The sequence below is a fragment of the Saccostrea cucullata genome, unplaced genomic scaffold, assembly GCF_032062105.1.
Source record: "Saccostrea cucullata isolate Sc308-1 unplaced genomic scaffold, CSIRO_AGI_Scuc_v1 ctg194, whole genome shotgun sequence".
NCBI classification, from domain to species: Eukaryota; Metazoa; Mollusca; class Bivalvia; order Ostreida; family Ostreidae; genus Saccostrea; species Saccostrea cuccullata.
The window spans coordinates 783,402-806,436 of NW_026939778.1; the positions used below are offsets into that span (position 1 = coordinate 783,402).

A 23,035-nucleotide genomic window follows, 5' to 3' on the forward strand; every position below is an offset into this window, starting at 1 on the left:
GACCCCCGGGGGTAGGGCATGGCTGCAATAGTGAATCCAAGTTTTACATAGAAATATATAGAACAAATCTTTAAAAATCTGCTTCTCAAGAACCACTGGGCCAGGAAAGCTGAAACTTATATGGAAGCATCCTTGGGTAGTGTAGATATTAAATTGTCAAAATCATGACCCCCGGGGGTAGGGCGGAGCCACAATAGGGAATCCAAGTTTTACATAGAAATATATAGAACAAATCTTCAAAAATCTTCCTCTTAGAAACCACTGGGCCAGGAAAGCTGAAACTTAATATGTGGAAGCATCCTTGGGTTGTGTAGATATTAAATTGTTAAAATCATGACCCCTGGGGGTAGGGCGGGGCCACAATAGGGAATCCAAGTTTTACATAGAAATATATAGAACAAATCTTTAAAAAAGATCTGCATCACCCAATTTACTCAGGTGAGCGATGTGGCCCATGGGCCTCTTGTTGTTATCAAACAGCCACGGGTAGGAGAGAGCTATATATGCGGACTCCCGACCGTGGCCTGAGACGATGGAAAAACTGAAACTTATGTGAAAGCATCCGGGGGTAATGTAGATTTTAAATTGTACAAATCTTGACCCCCCCTGGGGTTGAGCGGGGCCATAATTTGGAATCCAATGTTACATTGAAATATATAGGAAATTTATAAAAAAAATTCTTCTTCTCAAGAACCACTGGGCTGGTTTAACTAAAACCTTTGTGAAAGCATCGTAGGATAGTGTAGATTTTAAATTGTTCAAAACATGACCTCGGGGATAGGGCGGAGTCACAGTAAGTATTACATTAGGGGGAAATCTGGTAAAGAACAGCATGATCAAAGCTACTCAGGTGAGCGATTTGGCCCGTGCATCTGTTGTTCTGTCTGTTGTCAACTTGAACCTTTGCCATAACTTTTGAACCATGAGAGATAGAGACTTCGTATTTGGTATGCATATTCTACTGATTACGCTCTTTAAATTGACACCAAGATAAACGACCTTGTGACCTTGACTGTGACCTATATGCTAAAAACAGCTTTTGAGCTCACATGAGCCGAAGGCTCAAGTGAGCTTTTCTGATCACATATTGTGCGGCGTCCGTCTGTCTGTCTGTCCATCTGTCTGTCCGTAAACTTTTCACATTTTTGACTTCTTCTCAAGAACAGGTGGGCCAATTTCAACCAAACTTTACACAAAGCATCCTTGGGTAAAGGGGATTCAAGTTTGTTCAAATGAAAGGCCACGCCCTTTTCCAAGGGGAGATAATTATGAATTAGTGAAAAATTATTGGCATTTTTAAAAAATCTTCTTCTCAAGAACCACTGGGCCAGGAAAGATGAAACTCATGTGGAATCATCCTCAGGTAGTGTAGATTCAAGTTTTTTCAAATCATGACCCCCGGGGGGTAGGGTTGGGCCAAAATGGCTGATCAAAGTTTTGAATAGGAATATATAGGAAAAATCTTTAAAAATCTTCTTCTCAAGAACCACTGGGCTAGGAAAGATGAAACTCATGTGGAATTATCCTCAGGTAGTGTAGATTCAAGTTTGTTCAAATCTTGACCCCTGGGGGTAGGGCGGGGCCAAAATGGCCGACCAAAGTTTTTCATAGAAATATATAGAAAAAATTCTTTAAAAATCTTCTTCTCAAGAATAGCAAAGCCATAATTCATCATATTTATATGGAAGCATCCCCAGGTACTGTAGATTCAAGTTTGTTCAAATCATGACCCCTGGGGGTAGGGCGGGGCCAAAATGGCCGACCAAAGTTTTACATAGAAATATATGGGAAAATTCTTTAAAAATCTTCTTCTCAAGAATAGCAAAGCTATAATTCATCATATTTATATGGAAGCATCCCCAGGTAGTGTAGATTCAAGTTTGTTCAAATCATGACCCCCAGAAGAAGAAATGGCCGACCAAAGTTTTACATAGAAATATAGAGGAAAATTCTTGAAAAATCTTCTTCTCAAGAAATACAAAGCCATGATTGGTCATATTTATATGGAAGCATCCTCAGGTAGTGTAGATTCAAGCTTGTTCAAATCATGACCCCCAGGGGTAGGGCGGGGCCACAATGGCCGACCAAAGTTTTACATAGAAATATATAGAAAAATTCTTTAAAAATCATCTTCTCAAGAATAGTAAAGCCATGATTGGTCATGGGACTTCTTTTGGATTAAAACTTTTTAATAATAAACCAATTTTCTACCTTTTCTAAGCCACAGTGCTCAGGTGAGCGATGTGGCCCATGGGCCTCTTGTTGAATCTTCACCACAACTTTTGAACCATAAGAGATAGTGACTTCATATTTGGTATGCGTATTCTTCCAAATGACACCAAGGTCAATGATCTTTTGACTGTGACCTATATGCTAAAAATAGCTTTTTTCAACTTTGTTGCTACCAGGCGCATAGTGTTTCACAAACACATCTTGTTCTCAGTGTAATGGATCAGGTAAAAAAAAAAGACATGTTCAAGGTTGCGCCGCCTGGACATTCCATTGCTTACAAAAACAATAATAATTAATTTAGAAATAAAATTTATGCTTTGTGTTTTATTCTGTAGATAGAAAAAATGATACAAATAAATATTTCAAAATTCGTTGATGAACCTAAAGAGGTTTTAATTTTATGGCACTAGTCCACGACCTTTTTGATACCCCCTGATACCACCTGGTTTGCTTGTAAAAGTCTTTATTATATGTTTTATAAAATTGTAAAGGTATCATAGTTTTCGATAATGTTGCATATTTTGACATTGCTTTATGTGACATGAACAAGAATGGAATATGTTACTGTATACAGGGAAATTTTCACCCCCGTTTTATTTTTGCCCCTTTTGCCCTTGCCACAAGTGGGCGAATTTAAAATGGGACGAATTCAAATAACACAGTATAATTAGCTCACCTGAGCCAAAGGCTCAAGTGAGCTTTTCTGATCAAAATTTGTCCGTTGTCTCTCGTTGTCGTCGTCGTTGTTGTAAACTTTTCACATTTTCATCTTCTTCTCAAGAACCACTGGGCCAATTTCAACCAAACTTGCTACAAAGTATCCTTGGGTACAGGGGATCCAAGTTTGTTCAAATGATGGGCCACGCCCTTTTCCAAGGGGAGATAATTATGAATTAGAGAAAAATTAATGGCATTTTTAAAAAATCTTCTTCTCAAGAACACTGGGCCAGGAAACATGAAACTCATGTGGAATCATCCTCAGGTAGTGTACATTCAAGTTTGTTCAAATCATGACCCCCGGGGGTAGGGTGCGGCAAAAATGGCTGATCAAATTTTTACATAGGAATATAGGAAAAATCTTTAAAAATCTTCTCAAGAACCAGTGGGCCAGGAAAGATGAAACTCATGTGGAATCATCTTCAGGTAGGGTAGATTCAAGTTTGTTCAAAGCATGACCCCTGGGGATAGGGTGGGGCCACAATGGCTGATCAAAGTTTTACATAGGAATATATAGGAAAAATCTTTAAAAATCTTCTTTTCAAGAACCACTTGGCCAGGAAAGATGAAACTCATGTGGAATCATCCTCAGGTAGTGTAGATTCAAGTTTGTTCAAATCATGACCCCTGGGTATAGGGTGGGGCCAAAATGGCCGATCAAATTTTTACATAGGAATATATAGGAAAAATCTTTTAAAATCTTCTTCTCAAGAACCACTGGGCCAGGAAAGATGAAACTCATGTGGAATCATCCTCAGGTAGTGTAGATTCAAATTTGTTCAAATCATGACCCCCGGGGGTAGGGTGGGGCCAAAATAGCCGATCAAAGTTTTACATAGGAATTAATATAGGAAAAATCTTTAAAAATCTTCTACTCAAAAACCACTTGGACAGGAAAGATGAAACTCATGTGGAATCATCCTCAGGTAGTGTAAATTCAAGTTTGTTCAAATCATGACCCCCGGGGGTAGGGTGGGGCCAAAATGGCCGATCAAAGTTTTACATAGGAATATATAGGAAAAATCTTTAAAAATCTTCTCCTCAAGAACCACTTGGCCAGGAAAGATGAAACTCATATGGAATCATCCTGAGGTAGTGTAGATTCAAATTTGTTCAAATCATGACCCCCGGGGGTAGGGTAGGGCCAAAATGACTGATCAAAGTTTTACATAGGAATATATAGGAAAAATCTTCTCAAGAACCATTGAGACAGGAAAGATGAAACTCTTGTGAAATCATCCCCAGGTAGTGTAGATTCAAGTTTGTTCAAATCATGACCCCCGGGGGTAGGGTGGGGCCAAATGGCCGATAAAAGTTTTAAATAGGAATATATAGGGAAACCTTTTAAAATCTTCTTTTCAAATACTTCAAAGCCATGCTTAGTGATATTCATAGGGAATCATCCTCAGGTATTGTAGATTCTAGTTTGTTCAAATCATGACCCCCTGGGGGGTTAGAATTCAAGCCCCCTACCCCCCCCCCTCCCCGCCCTCAGTAAACTTCAGTTCTGATCTGATATGTGCTTTTTTCTAGCCAATTGCTCAGGTGAGCGATGTGGCCCCTGGGCCTCTTGTTTCTTAAACAGAACTGTGACTGGGCTAAATTAAAAGAGGGCAAAATTGTTAGCAAGTGTTAAAAGGCAAAAATACCACGGGGCAAAAATAACCCTGTATACAGTATTTTAAAATAAATCCAGATTTCATGTTTATTTCATATGATATGTACATTTATTACATTACATTTTCATAAACCTGCATTGCGATGAATTGCTTTACTTGTGATAGCGTGTGATGCTTACTACATTATTTTTCATACTGTAGATCTCTTAATTTTCGCGACACCTATTTTTCGCTATATATGTATTAACTCTTTATTAGCAAGTCAATATTTTCACGAATTGTGGATATTACTCTGTATAGCCAAAGGAATACTTAAATATGCGAGAATGAAATTTTCAAGAGCACACTCACTCATACCCCACATTATAACGCAAAAATAAAGTTCACACAAATAAAACAAGATTTACAGTAATTATTAATAAGATCATCTTTAAGATAATGATTTCTTGCCTCAAACTCAGGGGAAAACTATTGAGTTGGTATATAGTTTGAAAAATCTTTTTTCCAGAAAAATTCAACAAATCTGTTGATGGGTTAAGAGGAATAAAAAAAAAAAAATTTGTCCTGGAGTGTAAAAAAAGGTTTTGATTTGGGCCATTTTTAGCTCACTTCAGTGAAGTTGGGGGAGCTTACTTGATACCCTCTGGGTCAGCGTCCCAGGTACCTTTATGATATTGATCAGACATGTAGGAAGATGCCTCTAGTGTGTTTCATACTGTACCAGATAAGGTTTCAGATGCTGCAATTTCAGCAAAGGAATGACCAGCTTAATGTTTTTTGAGCAGTATAACAGGCATTATTTCCAAGTAACTATTAGCCCTATGATGACCAAACTTGCCCAGATGATACATCTAAGGATGCATACAACCAGGCTTGCTTAGGACATTGAATCTGACCTTAATTCATTTTCCAGACGAGTGAACTGGTTAATCTTCCTAAGCTATTCAACTGCATAAAAAATTTTACTTGCACCTTACTGTGACCTTGACTTCACTTTTTAGCTCGCCTGAGCCAAAGGCTCAAGTGAGCTTTTCTGATCAAAATTTTCCGTTGTCTGTCGTCGTTGTGGTCATCATCGTTGTTGTTGTAGTTGTAAACTTTTTACATTTTCATCTTCTTCTCAAGAACCACAGGGCCAATTTCAACCAAACTTGCCACAAAGCATCCTTGGGTTAGGAGGATTCAATATTGTTCAAATGAAGGACCATGCCCTCTTCCAAGGGGAGATAATTATGAATAAGCGAAATTTTAATGGTATCTTTTAAAAATCTTCTTTTCAAGAACCACTGGGCCAGGATTGATGAAACTCATGTGGTGTTATCCTCAGGTAGGGTTGATTCAAGTTTGTTCAAATCATGACCCCTGGGGATAGGGCGGGGCCACAAGAGATGATCAAAGTTATACATAGGAATACATAGGAATATAAAGGAAAAATCTTTAGAAATTTTCCTCGCAAGTACAGCAAAGCCATGATTGGTGATATTTAAATGGAAGCATCCTCAGGTGGTGTAGTTTCAAGTTTGTTTAAAACATGACCGGTAGGGGTAGGGTGGGGCCACATAATGGACGATCAAGGGTTTACATAGGAATATATAGGAAACATCTTTAAAAATCTTCTTCTCAAGAACAAAGCCATGGTTGGTCATATTATTTATTAATGAAAGCATCCTCAGGTGGTATAGATTCAAGCTTGTTCAAAATATGACAACCGTCGGAGGGGTGGGGCCACAACGGATGATCAAAGTTTAACATAGGAAAATATAGGAAAAAAATCTTTAAAAATCTCCTTCTTAAGAACATCAAAACAATGGTTGGTCAACTTTATGTGAAAGATTCCACAGGTGGTGTAGTTCAAGTTTGTTCAAATTATGATCCTTGGGGGTAGGATGGAGCCACAATGGGCAATGAAAGTTTAGCATAGGAGTATATAGGGAAAATCTTCAAATGTCTTCTTCTCAAGAGCACCAAAGCGATGATTGTTCATATTTGAAACCATCCACAGGTAGTGTAGATTGAATTTCAAGTTTGTTCAAAATCATGACCTTCTGGATAGGGTGGATACACAATGGATGATCAAAGTTTAACATAGGAGTATATATAAGATCTTCTTCTCAAGATCAGAAAAGCCATGGTTTGTCATTTTATTAGGAAGCATCCTCAGATAGTGTAGATTCAAGTTTGTTCAAATTGTACCCCCTCCCCCTTACCCCTTCTGCCTTTTAGGGGTAGGTATGGACCACTCATGAATTTAAGCTTTTTTTAAATACTAAACTGATGTTTGCTTTTTTCTTAGCCTCAGTACTCAGGTGAGCAATGTGGTCCTAGGGCCTCTTGTCTTTAATTTTTATTTTGCTGACTTTATAAGAATTAACCATTAAAGGTCAATTAACATGTTTTAACAAATGTATGTTTTGTATCTCTTGGTATTAATTTTTAAAAATGCATAATTGTCATTCCCTTGTGATTTCCACATCATTTTCAATATTTTTTAAATATTAGTACACAAAAAAATTGTGATATAGGCCATTCAGAAGATTACCCATAAGGCTTAGAATAATAAAAGAAATGTTACCCTATGTTATCTAGCCCAAATGCCTGGTAAAGTACCTTAATTTTTTGTGAAGAAACTTGCTTAAGCAAGAGGTTGTAGCTCATAAACGTAGACGTAAACTTGAATGTTGCATGTAAGTGCTTTTCACAAAGATTTATGATTTGCGAGTTACAATTAAAGTAACTGTTGATTGTGATTCTATGAGCAGTCAGGGGCACTCTTAAAATACTTACATGCAAGTTATTTCATGAAAAAAGAAAAAAATGAACAAACATTTAAGCAAGAAACTAAACAATTTGTCAATTTCTAACATTTCTGTCTGCTTCTCATTAATAATACAAGTATTTTGTGTAGACCGAGTCCGATCTTACAAATCACACTGAAATATAACTTCAAGAACAAATTCTTGGAAAAAATTATTTATTTTTAAGGAACTGACCTGAAGATAGTTTTATATAAGCTTTATGCAGTCAGTACATAATTTGTTAGGAATTTTATATATTTCAATCTTTTAAAAAGAAATAATTCAAGATATTCTCATCAAACTTCACACACTTATTATACAAATTTTCATGTTGCATTACTTTTATACACTCAGGTCATTCATGTTCTATAGAGATATTTCTGGTTTTCATAAAAATGAGATAAAGTTTGGAGAGGACTTATATAGGCCATGCCTGATGTCCAATCCAATTATGTAATCTAACATAATAAAATATTGATTAAATTAAATTAAATTAAAGCTGAGATCAAGTAGTTAGTGATAATTACCATTTTGTTTTCCTTATACTGGAAGGGTGCGTATTGTTACCGCTACATTTTCAAAATTTCCATTACCGCTACATAGTCATTTAATACCGCTACAAAAAAACATTGCATTACCGCTACATATAAAAGCATACATTACCGCTACATTGCGCATTTCGTTAGCCAGCCACTTGTGCGTGTACAGATTGATGTAAAGTACAACATATACATGCATAAGACCTGTATCCCCTGAAATACAAAATCCCACATTCACACGCGACTCCAAATTATGTAGAATTAGATACAACAAATCATGGACTATGTATTATATCTAAATATTTGATGCAGTTTATGCTTACATGGCAGCAACCTAACCTTTTTTACTGACACTGTCATATATTTTACTTATATCAACATTGCCAAAAATTCAAAAATTGTAAAATGAGAACTGTAAAACATTGTGCATGTAATTGGAACTTATATTCAGAACCTGCATACCTGGCTGATTCCATATGTAGCGGTAATGAGTTGTTTTCGACTAGAAAAATGTAGCGGTATTGATCGGTCGAAAAATTGATAAAACGTAGCGGTAATGAGTTGAAATATTTGGCAATGTAGCGGTAATATGTTGACCCCCTACTGGAATACTCTCACAGAAGGAAGGATGACTATCTAATCCATATTATTCATATTTGATAATTTGTAGGATAACTATCGATATAAATGTAGTGAGTGTGGGCGACTTTTTCTTCAACGCTGTGACATGAAACGGCATATGCTTATCCATACCAAACAGGAACCTCATAGGTGTGCAGTGTGTGACAAAGGTAAAGATCAGTTGATTGAAATACTTATTAAACCTTTCTTAAAGAACCCTGTCTACTTTAGAAGGAATGCCAGGGTATACAGGCAAACTCACTGCCCCTTGTGTATATATTTTCCCATGTTTTTATCCCTGGTAGTACCCAACAAACTAGATAGTAGGGATGTGCGATTTTATCGGTATACCATGCAGTTTTTGTTGCATGATATGTATCGTGATACGGAGACCTAAATACCGGTCTTTAGGTATACAGATTATAAAGTTCAGAAATTATTCATTTATTTGTTCTATCTTTCAAATTACAATTACAGAAAGTATAAAAAAATGTTGTAAAAAGTGAAAAGAATGGCATCTTACCGTCCAAACATAATTGATTTTATATACATAAAAATTTCAAGAAAGTAAAATTTTGTTTTTCTAGCATGTTTTTTATAAAAATAATGACTTTTCATATAAAATCATTGTAGAAACTTTTTTTGGCGATACCCATCCCTACTACATAGTGTGATAACCTTTATTCATGCCAGAAATACCATGGTTGATAGTACAGAAATTAATGTTGCAGCTGTTGCAAAAAAAAAAAAATACATATAAACTTGCATAACCGGGTTATGTAATTTTTTTCTGCAATAGCTGCTACATTAATTCCTGTAGTAACAAACAAAGAAAGACATTTTTATGTCTTCAGTCTTCATGGAAGACCTTATAGTGATTTTTCTGTTTCTTATTATAATCAGGGTTTTCCAAGCTTCCGCTTCGGAAGACCCTACTGTTATTCTACTGTTTCTTACTTATGTTTAGCTCACCTGAGCCGAAGGTTCAAGTGAGCTTTTCTGATCAAAATTTGTCCGTTGTCTGTCTTCCTCATTGTCGTTTTTGGCATTGTTGTAAACTTTTCACATTTTCATCTTCTCAAGAACCACTGGACCAATTTCAACCAAAGTTGTACAAAGTATTCTTGAGAAAAGGGGATTCAAGTTTGTTCAAATGAAGGCCGGGTCATGCCCTCTTCCAAGGGGAGATACCCCTGCGAAATGATCAAGAATAATTCTTGAACTTTTAAGAAAAAAGTTCATGAATTATATTCTTGAATCTGCTCATGAATTGTTCATGAAGATCCCATGAAGTTAAAATTGGACACTCATGATTTCATGGATTTTATTCATGAAAACCAAGTTCAAGAATATTCAAGAAAAATTTGTTGTTCATGAACAAACTTGGACATTTTAAATGCCTGCAGAATGATCAAGAATATAATTCTTGAACTTTCAAGAAAAGGTCTTGAATTATATTCTTGAACTTTCAAGAAAAGTTCATGAATTATATTAATAAGTTCAATGCATTTTCATGAACTATTCATGAATAATTTGTAAAAGTTATTTAGGAATGTTCATGAACTATTCATGAATGTTCTTGCTTCTTTGTAAACAAAAATATAATAAGTTATGCAAAATGAAAAACCGTAAAAGAAAATATTTTATGATATAGTATCTTGAAAGATTTCACACAATTTTTGTTTTCAAACAAAACATGGTAACAAAATCTTTGTTCAAGTAGACAACTCTGATAAGTGATAACAATAATAAATGAATTACGTAGTTCATTCCTGGTAAAATTATGAAAAATTTCAATTCAAATGCGACTCTTTGCAGAATCCTTAACCTTACTTGGTCAAAAGGAGAGTGGGTTCCTTATTCAGCATATTTCAAAGTGTATACCTAAAATGGAATGATTTTTAATCCAAGTCTGGCAGAAAAGTGTGTTCAGCAATTAGGGCATCAGCTAAAAGGGCTTTCAAGAATTTTGAGCAGAGGTGGTCAATTAAAAAAATCTTATTGGCTTTCCATGTGGAATTTCCAGAATTTCATCACTGGGATCCTTTGATTGAATACTATTCATATTTTATTTCTTTCTTTTGTTTTTCTTCAAGAGCGTGGATTTTTTTTTGCAGCCAGAGTTTTTTTTATCTTCTGATCTCAACTCATCAACACTATCTGTGAACTGCTTCTCTTTTCCCTACAAGAACAAAGATTTTCTGAAAATGCTCATGAATGTGAAAAACTTAAGACTAATTCAATTGCATTTTTTGCATACTTGTTTCATTTAATTCTGCATCATAGGCATTGCCATATTTTAAAGCATTCCAAGCGAGAGTTTAGCCTGTTTCCCTTGCCCGCCATGTTGTAGGTCACTCAGAACAGGATGAATTTAATGATCTGAGCCTCAATCTTTAATTATTGAATGTGGTTGGATCCTTACTCATAACAAAGTTTGATAAAATTTTCATTAAAAAAGACATAACTTTTACAAATAGACAGTAACATCTACAGACAGATATCTCACAGATTCAGCGATTGCCTCCATTTTATTATAACTCACCACTCATATCTGCAGTTATGAAGTAAATTGATCCTCTGGATATTCCTTCTTTGAATTCTGTTATTTTCTTCAAAGGTTAACAAAGAATGACTACCCTAATAATTCTCCCACTCTACCAATTCACTTTCCAACGTCTCGCGTGTTTCAAAGTTTTCGCCTTTTAAAAAGTGTAATGCAGAGCTAATTAAGAAATAGTTTCGAATTGCCAAGATTTTTCTTTAACAAAAAATAACAAACTTTATCTGAATAATTTTTCACTGAAATTAATTTTTTTTTAATTGATATAAGTTATATCATTTAATGAATTAGAATTTTTTTTACATTATACATGTAGAGCCATAGTTTCGTATTTTCATTACAAGTATGGCCGCCGAGGAGGACAACAAATATCTCTTGGTACCATTCGCCCTCAAACTGAGTACCCTGAGCTATGAAAATGTATAAGAGAATAGACTACAAAATAGGAATGTGGATCATGTCATAGATACTTCACAACCATGCAGTCTGTGCTGTATCTATTACACACAATGGACAGAAAAATGTGACTTTAACGTACTGCATCAAAATATTAAGTGTTTCAACCCAAAAATAGTACGATACAGTACAGACCAGAGATATAATTTTTTAGTTGTTAATAAATTTATGATAGGTTTTTACGAAAATTATGAAATTTTTCCTAGACTGTAATTCTGTTTAATTTTCTTACAACTTGTTTAAAGTTTAACAAATAGAGAAAATTCGGTCGAACAAAGTTGTGTCGTGAAAAATGAGATTATTTAAAGCACAATATTAATATAGCTGGCCAATTTAAATGAAGAAGAAACATTATTAATTCAATATGAGAAAAAAATGCTGTCAATGATGATGCAGTGTTTGTTTAATTACAATCATAATTTAGGGTAAGGTGGTGTAATTTCGACCACCTGGTTAATTTCGACCGTTCATAAATACCTTAAAATATTTTATTTATGGTGTATAATTGTGTATGTACATTTATATTCTGCAGAAAGAAAACGTATTTTTAATATATTGTGTCCAAAATAATTTTATTTCCATGAGCGTTATTAAGATCGTTATTGGAAAATTACATCAAAGAATAGACTATATCACCCGAAAAAATTACAGACGAGTATATTTTTTGCCACTACGACGAACTATCACCTCGGAAAAATCTTGTATAGAAAGACAATGAATGGATATTCCTTGCGTGACATTTATCAAATATGAAATTTATACCCTTTAAATTTATAGTAATTATTAGTTTTTACAAATTAAATTGCAAATCAGCTGAACAGAAATCGGCCGAAGTTATCCCTACATGAATATGGCATCAGTGGGTAACTTCAACCAATGTAAAATGACGCAATTTACTATCTGTTACCAGAAAGAATTCATGACTGTCCGCAAAAAAATATTAGGATAAGTATTATGTACATTAATAAATACCTGGTAGAAACTAGTATTACAGTTGTGAAAAATCATTATACCCCCCGCAAACAAAGTTTGGGGGGGTATATAGGAATCACCTTGTCCGTCTGTCTGTCCGTCCGTCCGTCTGTCTAGCTGTCCGTCTGTCTGTGCAAACGTGTCCGGTCCATATCTTTCTTACGGAGGGACATTAGAATCTACTACTCCACTCAAAGATTGCCTATGAACTAAGGGTTTTTTCATGACCTTTAACCAAGGTCATTTGGGGAACTTCAAGGTCACTGGAAGAAAAATTTCATAATTCGTGTCCGGTCCATATCTTTCATATGGATAAACTTGGTAGATTCTCATTTCACACAAAGATTGCCCATGACCCAAGGGTGTGTCATGACCTTGACCCAAGGTCATTTGGGGAAGTTCAAGGTCACTGGAAGAAAAATTTCATAATTCGTGTCCTGTCCACATTTTTTTATGGATAAACTTGGCAGGTTCTCATTTCATGCAAAGATTACCCATGACCCATGGGTGTGTCATGACCTTGACCCAAGGTCATTTGGGGAACTTCTAGGTCACTTGGAGAAAAATTTCATAATTCAAGTCCGGTCCATATCTTTCTTATGGATAAACTTAGTAGGTTCTCATTTCACACAAAGATTGCCCATGACGTAAAGGTGTGTCATGACCTTGACCCAAGGTCATTTGGGGAACTTCAAGGTCACTGGAAGAAAAATTTCTTAATTTGTGTCTGGTCCATATCTTTTCTTATGGATAAATTTGGTAGGTTCTCATTTCACACAAAGATTGCCCATGATGTTAGGGTGTGTCATGACCTTGACCCAAGGTCATTTGGAGAAGTTCAAGGTCACTGGTAGTAAAATTAGTAATTCATGTCCGGTCCATATCTTTCTTTTGGATAAACTTGGTAGGTTCTCATTCCACACAAAGATTGCCCATGACCCATGGGTTTGTCATGACCTTGACCCAAGGTCATTTGGGGAACTTCAAGGTCACTGGAAGAAAAATTTCATAATTCGTGTCCGGTCCATATCTTTCTTATGGATAAACTTGGTAAGTTCTCATTTCACACAAAGATTGCCCATGACCGAAGGGTGTGTCATGACCTTGACCCAAGGTCATTTGGGGAAGTTCAAGGTCACTGGAAGAAAAATTCATAATTCATGTGTGATACATATCTTTATTATGGAAAAACTTACTTCTGAAAAACCCAGCAGGGGGTATTTTGTCCCATTTGGACAGTTCTAGTTTGTTTTATTTACATGCGGTTTTGATGCCTTTACATGTACATTTGTAACATGACTTTACCAACTGGCAAATCGGCGTCATAGACATTTAGTGCACTCAATGTCTTCGAATTAAGTACATTTAAAAATTGTCATTTTTTTGGTCAGTACTTTTACTCGATCTTTTATGCTGTGCAGTAGAAAAATTTTAATTCATATTTTTTTTATTATATTAGAGCTGACGCCAATTATTTCCTTTGTATTGGCCCATCGGTCAAAAATCCCCCGTGTGCGGTCGAAATTATCCAACACACATATCTTGTAAATCGAATGCATTTATTTCATATTATGACCAAAAATATATACAAAATCAATGTAATCTGAAAGATAAAAGGCATTTTGAAGGTAAAAGGATCCAGTAAAAGTTGTAGCATAACATAACAGTGACATACTTTAACAAATCTTAAGTACAAAAAAATAATCGGTCGAAATTACACCATCCTATCCTAATTGTAATCTCCCTTCTAGACAGTTCATAACAGAGTTTTATTATCATGAAGAATCTAAGTTATCAATTACATAGAGTAGAAAATAGTGATTTTAACCTTTTATGTACTCCTACTACTGATCCCATACTTTCAAAATCAAAACAATAGCATGTTATTAATTATACCAGGGGCTTGTTCAACAATTGCATCTGCATGCAAAAGTTGTATTATGGGAGTAATGAGTGTTTTCTGGCAATCGTTTGTGACAATTATTTTACATTTTTTAGTCTCCATGAAAATTCATGAACAAAGATCAAAGTTTTACATAGGAATATATAGGAAAAATCTAAAAGTCTTCTTCTCAAAAACAATTGGGACAAGAAAGATGAAACTCATGTTGAATCATCCTCAGGTAGTGTCATTCAAGTTTGTTCAAATCATGACCCCTGGGGGTAGGATGGGGCCACAATGGCTGATCAAAGTTTTACATAGGAATATGTAGGAAAAATCTTTAAAAATCTTCTTTTCAAAATCCATAGGAACAGAAAAGATGAAAATCATGTTGAATCATCCTCAGGTAGTGTACATTCAAGTTTATTGAAATCATGACCCCAGGGGATAGGGTGGGGCCACAATGGCCGACCAAAGTTTCACATAGGAATATGTAGAAAAAATCTTTAAAAATCTTCTTCTCCATGCAGGGGCCCATTTTACAAAAGGACTTAAGACCAAATTTAATTCTTATATGAATTTAAAATTAACATTATATCAAAAACCATTTTTATTTTTTTAAAACGAATGTGATAAGATATTTTTACAAAAACAATTTCAAAGAGAATTATTAATTTTGCAAAATTTTGCAATAATCAAATTTTTTGGTCTTAGTTTTTAAGTTCTTTTGTAAAACGGGCCCCAGAACCACTGTGGCAAGAAAGATGAAACTCGTGTTGAAGCATCTTCAGGCAGTGTAGATTCAAGTTTGTTCAAATCATGACCCCCCGAGGGTAGGGTGGTTCCACAATGGTCAATCAAAGTTTTACATAGGAATATATAGGAAAAATCTTTCAAAGTCTTCTTCTCAAAAAAAATTGGGACAAGAAAGATGACAAAAAGATGAAACTCATGTTGAATCATCCTCAGAGAGTGTTCATTCAAGTTTGTTCAAATCATGACCCCTGGGGTAGGAAGGGGCCACAATGGCTGATTTAAGTTTTACATAGGAATATATAGGGACATCTTTAAAAATTTTCCTCTCAAGTACTGCAAAGCTGTGATTAGTGATATTTATATGGAAGCATCCTCAGGTACTGTAGATTTTAGTTTATTCAAATCATAACCCCTAGGGATAGGGTAGAGCCACAATGGCGGGTCCAAGTTTTACATTAAAATATATTTTTAAAAATTGTTTTCTATAGAATAGCGAACCATGGTTAGTGATATTTATATGGAAGCATCCTCAGATAGTGTAGAATTAAATTTGTTCAAATCATAACCTCCGAAGAAGCAAAGAAGGGCCACAATGGTGAATCAAAGTTTTACATAGGAAAATAAAGGGAAAAATCCCAATAACAGAAAAGTTAGAAAAGTTTAGTCAAATTCACAGGTAAGCATTCTCATCTATTGAATATTTAAATTTTTTCAAATCATGAGTACCCTTTGGGGTAGGGAGGGGAGCAATGGAGAGTCAAATTCAATTTATTACAAAGTAATATATACAAACAAAATGCTCAAAAAAATCTATAAAAATATTTTTCTCAAGAAGTTATATGCAGTATTGATATCAAGGCATTCTCAAGTAGTATTAGAATTCAAGCCCTCTCATGACCCCCCACCCCCCTCAGTAAACTTTTCAGTTCTGATCTGATTAATGTGCTTTTTCCGAGCTGATGTGCTCAGCTGAGCGATGTGGCCCCTGCGCCTCTTGTTTCATGCTGATTTTTGGCTGGCAATTTCTCAAAGACCTTTCATCTGATTTCTATGAAACTTGAAGGTTAGATACATTATATTTAAACTTAAATAGGGTTTTCTCATTTTCTTTTAGCTCACCTGAGCTGAAAGCTCAAGTGAGCTTTTCTGATCACATTTTATTTTAGTCCGTCTGTAAACTTTTCACATTTTCAACTTCTTCTCAAGAACCACTGGGTCAGTTTTAACCAAACTTAGTACAAAACATCCTTGGGTGAAGGGGAATTTAATTTGTTAAAATGAAGGGTCTAGCCCCCTTCCAAGGGGAGATAATCAAGAAAAGTCAAAAATAGGTTGGGGTCATTAAAAAATCTTCTCAAGAGCCACTGGGCTTGGAAAGCTGAAACTTGGAAGCTGAATGTGGAAGCATCCTGGGGTAGTGTAGATCCTAGATTGTTCAAATCATGACCCATGGGGTAGGGTGGGGCTTCAATAGGGAATCCAATTTTTACATTGAAATACAATGTACATATAGATGAAAAATTTAAAAATCTTTTTCTCAAGAATCACTGGGTCAGGAAAACTGAAACTCATGTTGAAGCATCTTGGGGTAGTGTAAATTCTGTTCATATCATGACCCCTGGGGGTACAGTCCCTGAAATGTTCTACATTCCCACTTGAACGGTGAGTGAATGCTGAATGCAACTTGGTGAACGATGTGTGAACGGTGAGCAAATGCAGAACGCGAATGGAGTGCAAATGTTGAATGATGAATGAATGGTGAACAAGCGGTGAATGCAAGATGAACATTTTATTCAGAATTCCTCTGATCTTTTACTTGCATTGAAACTATTCTATTGTATTCTAATGTCAAGTGCTAAAATATAAATAAAAAAATTAATACCGGTAGATAAATTAATAAATAATCAATTTAATAAAATAAATTTTACAAAATTTTCCTTTGAAAGAAGATGAATGCACAGTAAGTAAAATCCTTAATTTGTTTCTTTAATATGATATTTTCTGCACATACACACGAAGTTTAATATCAACTTTTTAATAACTCCATTTTTATTGTCGTAAAACACGCGTAATTGTTACAGAACGCTTTAGTATAAAAGATAAAATTCGTTTAAATAATTAAAAAATGTGCATTTTAGAAAAGAAAACTACTGACTTATAGAATGAATTGCGATCGTTGTAACAACCATACATATAATTCTGGAAAAAAAAAATTAAATAAAAAATTACAAAGATCTTAGGACATATTGCATTAATACACTCGTATTGTAAATTTTAATGCAATTATGTTGTATATTTCTGTGTCATTTTTATTTTTAGCTCACCTCGACGAAGTTGAGATGAGCTTATACTATACCTCCAGCGTCGGCGTCCCGGTTAAAGTTTTAGGAGCAGGTCCATTCCCAAGTAATTGTAAGCCCTACCCGCACCAAACTTGCATGGATGATGAATCTAGGGATGGATACTACCAGACTTGCTTCAGATGCTGTATGTGAACAACATTTTCCAGATGAGTGACCAGGTTAAAGTTTTTTGAGCAGGTCACCATGAACTACCATATAAGTGGAAATTTTAGCGAGACGCAAATTTAGCGATTTGGCCTTAAAAATGGGTATTTTATTTTTAGTGAGAAGTTATTTTAGCAATATTCAAAAGCTCACCAGAGAAGCCATTACAAATACAACACAATTAATTTTTAGTAATATTAAATTTTAGCGATCTCAACACGCATGCTAATAATGCCAAAATTAAATCCTAGCTAAAAATTCTGCTTATACGGTAATACTTTACAACTACATGTATATGCAAAAGTTAATTTGCACCATGTCCTGACCAGGTGTAAATTGACTCAACTGTGCAGAATTTGCATGTGAGCAAATCAGTTCATACGACAAAAATTGCAAATGTGAGTAAATTTACATACGAGTTAAATATACTGAGGTATCCAAATGATGTTGTATGAATGGGGTTTAAAAATCTTCTCAAGAAGGTCTAGGCTAGGAAAGATAAAACTTATGTGGAAGCATTCTCCGGAAGTGTGGAATCAAATTTGTTCAAATCATGACCCCTATGTGGTAGGGCAATGCCACAATGTAAAATTGAAGTTTTACCTAGGAATATGTAGGAAAAATCTTCTTTTGGAAACAGCAAAGTTATGATTGGTCATATTTATGCCCCCCTTCGAAGAAGGGAGGGCATATTGCTTTGCTGCTGTCTGTCGGTCCGTCGGTTGGTCGGTCGGTCTGTCGGTCCATTTAGTTTCCGTTCATTTTCTTCATAACCGTTGCAGATACTGAAATGAAATTTGATATACAGGTATATCACATGAATATCTAGGTCAAGTTCTGTTTTGGGTACGATTGCACCATAATTGACAGAGTTATGCCCCTTGAACTTAGAAAAATTCCATATTTTTGCAGTTTCCGTTCATTTTCTTTGGAGACGTTGCACTTATTGAAATGGAAATTAGTATACAGATAAGTCAGATGAATATCTAGGTCAAGTTCTGTTTTGGGTACGATTGCACTATAATTGACAGAGTTATGCCCCTTGAACTTAGAAAAATTCTATATTTTTGCAGTTTCCGTTCATTTTCTTTGGAGACGTTGCACATATTGAAATGGAATTTAGTATACAGATAAGTCAGATAAATATCTAGGTCAAGTTCTGATTTGGGTACGATCGCACCATAATTGACAGAGTTATGCCCCTTGGACTTAGAAAAATTCTATATTTTTGCAGTTTCCGTTCATTTTCTTAAAAGAGGTTGCATATATTGAAATGAAATTTAGTATACAGATTAGTCAGATGAATATTTTGGTCAAGCTATGTTTTGGGTATGATCACACCATTTTTGAAAGAGTTATGCCCTTTTGGACTTAGAAAAATTCCAATTTGTGGGGGAGGGGGGGGCATAAGTGTTTTACAAACATCTCTTGTTAGATGGAAGTTTCCTCAGATAGTTTAGAATCAAGTTTGTTCAAGGTTTTAATAGGAATCTATAGGAAAATCCTCTTCTATAGAATGGAAAGACCATAGTTTAGTTATATTGATATGGAAGTATCATTAGGTTGTGTAGATTCACATTTGTTCAAATCATATTTCCAGGGATAGGGACGGGCCACATTGGGGATGAAATTTTTACAAAGGAATATACATAAGAAAAATATCAGTTCAAGAACAGTAAAGCCATTGTTATTGATGTGGAAGTTGTATTCTCAAATAGTTTAAATTGAAGCCCTCCTTTTCAATACTTAACTTATTGCTCAGATGAGCAATGTGGCACATGGGCCTCTTGTTATATGGAAGCATCTTTATGTGGTGTAGATTCAAGTTTGTTCAGATTATGACCCCCAGTGGGTAGAGTGGGACTACAATGAAATTAAGACTCTTAGGGAAAAAGTCAGTCAAAAAAACAAGAGGCCCATGGGCCACATCGCTCACCTGAGAAGTTATGTAAAACTTTGATTCCCCATTGTGACCCCGCCCTACCCCCGGGGTCATGATTTGAACAATTTAGAATCTACACTACCCCAGGATGCTTCCACATAAGTTTCAGCTTTTCTGGCCCAGTGGTTCTTGAGAAGTGGTTCTTGAGAAGAAGATTTTAAAAGATTTTTCCTATATATTTCTATGTAAAACTTTGATTCCCCATTGTGGCCCCGCCCTACCCCCAGGGGTCATGATTTGAACAATTTAGAATCTACACTACCCCAGGATGCTTCCACATAAGTTTTAGCTTTTCTGGCCCAGTGGTTCTTGAGAAGAATATTTTCTAATGACCCAACTCTATTTTTGTCTTTTCTTGATTATCTCCCCTTGTGAGGGGATCTGGCCCTTCATTAGCTCTACTGGTCAGAGACCAGAAGAGCTTATGCGATAGTAAGGTGTCCGTTGTCCGTCCGTCTGTCTGTCTGTCTGTCCGTCTGTCTGTAAACAATTTTTCAAAATGCTACTCCTCCTACAGTTTTGGTCCGATTTCAATATAACTTGGCACACAAGTAGACTACACTAAGATACATAAAATAGTGCATCGGTTTTTGATTTTGATGAGCAGTGTTGCCATGGTTACTAAAAATAGAAATTTCTGTGAAATTCTTTCAAAATGCTACTCCTCGCACAGTTTTGGGCCGATTTCAATATAACTTGGCACACAAGTAGACTACAATAAGATACATAAAATAATGCATCGGTTTTTGATTTTGATGAGCGGTGTTGCAATGGTTACTAAAAATAGAAATTTCTGTGAAATTCCTTTAAAACGCTACTCCTCCTACAGTTTTGGTCCGATTTCAGTATAACTTGGCACACAAGTAGACTACACTAAGATACATGAAATGGTGCATCGGTTTTTGATTTTGATGAGCGGTGTTGCAATGGTTACTAAAAATAGAAATTTCTGTGAAATTCCTTTAAAACACTACTCCTCCTACAGTTTTGGTCTGATTTCAATATAACTTGGCACACAAGTAAACTACACTAAGATACATAATTCAGTGCATCGTATTTTGATTTTTTTGAGCGGTGTTGCCATGGTTACTAAAAATAGAATTTCTGGGAACTTCCTTTTAAATGCTACTCCTCCTACAGTTTTGGTCTGATTTCAATATAACTTGACACACAAGAAGACTGCACTAATAATACATGAACTCCTGCATCATTTTTTGATTTTGATAAACAGTATTGCCATAGATACAAAAAAGAGAATATTCTGTGAAATTCTTTCAAAATGCTACTTCTCCTATTTAAGATTTAGTTGTTCAATTTCAGATAGACTAGGTACATAAGTAGCTTATACAAAGATACATAATTTAATTAATTAGAAATGTCATGTTATTATCTGTTTATTACTATATGATCATTGTTGTCATTGTCATAGAATATTCTGTTATATACTTTTCAAGATAACTTAAAAATAGTATAATCTGTCAAAAACTTTTAAAATGCTAATCTCAAAGTTTTTATCTGATTTTATAATAAACTTTATACACAAGGAATTAAATTTAAAATTCTACTCTTTAAAAAAATAAGTGAACATGGAACATAAGACGTTAACAACAAAAGTTCAATCGGGTTCGATGTTCAGAAAAAGTTGACATACAGTCGCCATATTGTTTGCGACAGACGACGTGGTCAGAAGCTGAAAGTGTCATCTACATTCGTTTTACAATTTGTGGTTATTTAATCAGTCTTTGATAATACGTTTTCTTGTGTTATTAAAAGGTATATATTGTTTACTATATTTATTTTACGTTTCATTGCTTTGTTGCGTGGAATACAATGCGTTTTGAACAAGGACTTGTGTTGAATCATGTCAGAATTTGCAATGGAAACAAACTTAATCTTGCGGATATCAAAAAAATATATATACCAACGACTGATATAACACAAGCGAACACCTATGCTTGAAGGATTACAGGTCATTACGTATCAAATACGCGAATGGATCTTGTGCAACTTGTACATGTATTATTATTTTAGAATTGGTTTTTAATTCACGAGGAAAACAAAAGGGACGCAATTCTAGGTCAGTCTTCTATAAGATTATAAGGAATTTAGAACAATAATGCATTAAAGACATATAAATATTAACTGGTTTTCCTGTTAATAACAATATTAATAAGAGATAAATTATTATTTTATCATTTTCTGAATTGCGGTTTGACACTGGTACTCCACTTAGTTAGAATAATCTAACTGTGTCTCGGTACAAGCCCTCACCACAGTTTGAATACGTCCCATATACTTGCAATGTAGCAAATCTGAGCGGATCCGCTCCAAAACGATTTTGAAGAATATAAAATGATTTGCACTGGGAATAACTACCAAACTAATCAAAACAAACCTTTTTAAGATTGCGTATACCTTTTATCCCCAAAAATAATCCATATAAATATGAAAATCCAATTAATTTTCTCAACGTTTTTCTCTCGATTCAAATTCCTGCCATGTTTACATTCGGAACTCTCTAGATTGTTCCTAGTAAATGCACTATGCGAGTTATCGCCCTTGTTTCTTTTGCTACATTACGAATACATGGAACGAATTCTATCGTTAAACCGGGTCCATAGGACAATATCATTTTAACGATAGAACATTCTATCTAGTACTCCACTGTGTGTTTTCCTATAGGAGGACACTGCTTTCGATCTTATTTTTGTTTGTTTTCTTTTTATTATGCCTAGCGTCAGGATATTAATAACTGCCAAGTGACTTAATTGTTTGACTTCAATCTTACTATTTTCTTACAAAACCACTACAATTGTGCAAATTGTGGATTATTATTTTTTCATGTGTAATATATTTATATATAGTGAGAAGTGAATAGAACGCTCATCACTGCAAACTCGGAAAGCAACACCTGGGCGTATAGAAAACTCGGACTATTACACATATATTCCTAATGTTCAATGATGCTAGTATGAATTAAATTTTAAAGCATGCATAGCAGCAGAATTCATTTTGAGTGACATGCCACACAGGTGGTCAGATATAGGTATCGGTGCTTTTTTTTAAGTAAAAGACAAAGGAAAGTTATGTTAATCACTTAAATGTAGACAGTATTGTATTACGTGAAAAGGATCTGTTATGCATGGTGTGTTAGATATGTTTGCAATTGACATCGTAATAGTCTTACTGAATTACCTTAAAGTAGAAATAAAATTTTAGTTTACATTATGATTATTGTACTAGTACTTAGCATTAGCTGCTGTGTGAACACAAGTTTTAATTTGCTTTATAGTTTTATTGTCCCCCGCTTGAAAAGTGGGGGATATTAATTTGGGTTTGTCCGTCCGTCCGTCCGTCCGTCCGTCCGTCTTTCTGTCTGTCTGTAACGCTTTCGTTTCCACACGATATCTCGAGAACCCTTTGAGCTTTTGCAA

At 35.0% G+C, this 23,035-nt stretch overlaps 1 protein-coding gene across 1 annotated transcript in view; it reads left to right on the forward strand.

The window, feature by feature from the left end:
* The window catches only part of LOC134253926 (zinc finger protein 267-like), a 127,771-nt gene that overhangs the window by 12,431 nt on the left and 92,305 nt on the right, over nt 1-23,035 (forward strand). The window contains exon 2 of the mRNA XM_062736500.1: nt 8,573-8,693. Coding sequence (XP_062592484.1) covers nt 8,573-8,693 — 121 coding nt within the window. The remainder of the gene's footprint in view (nt 1-8,572; nt 8,694-23,035) is intronic.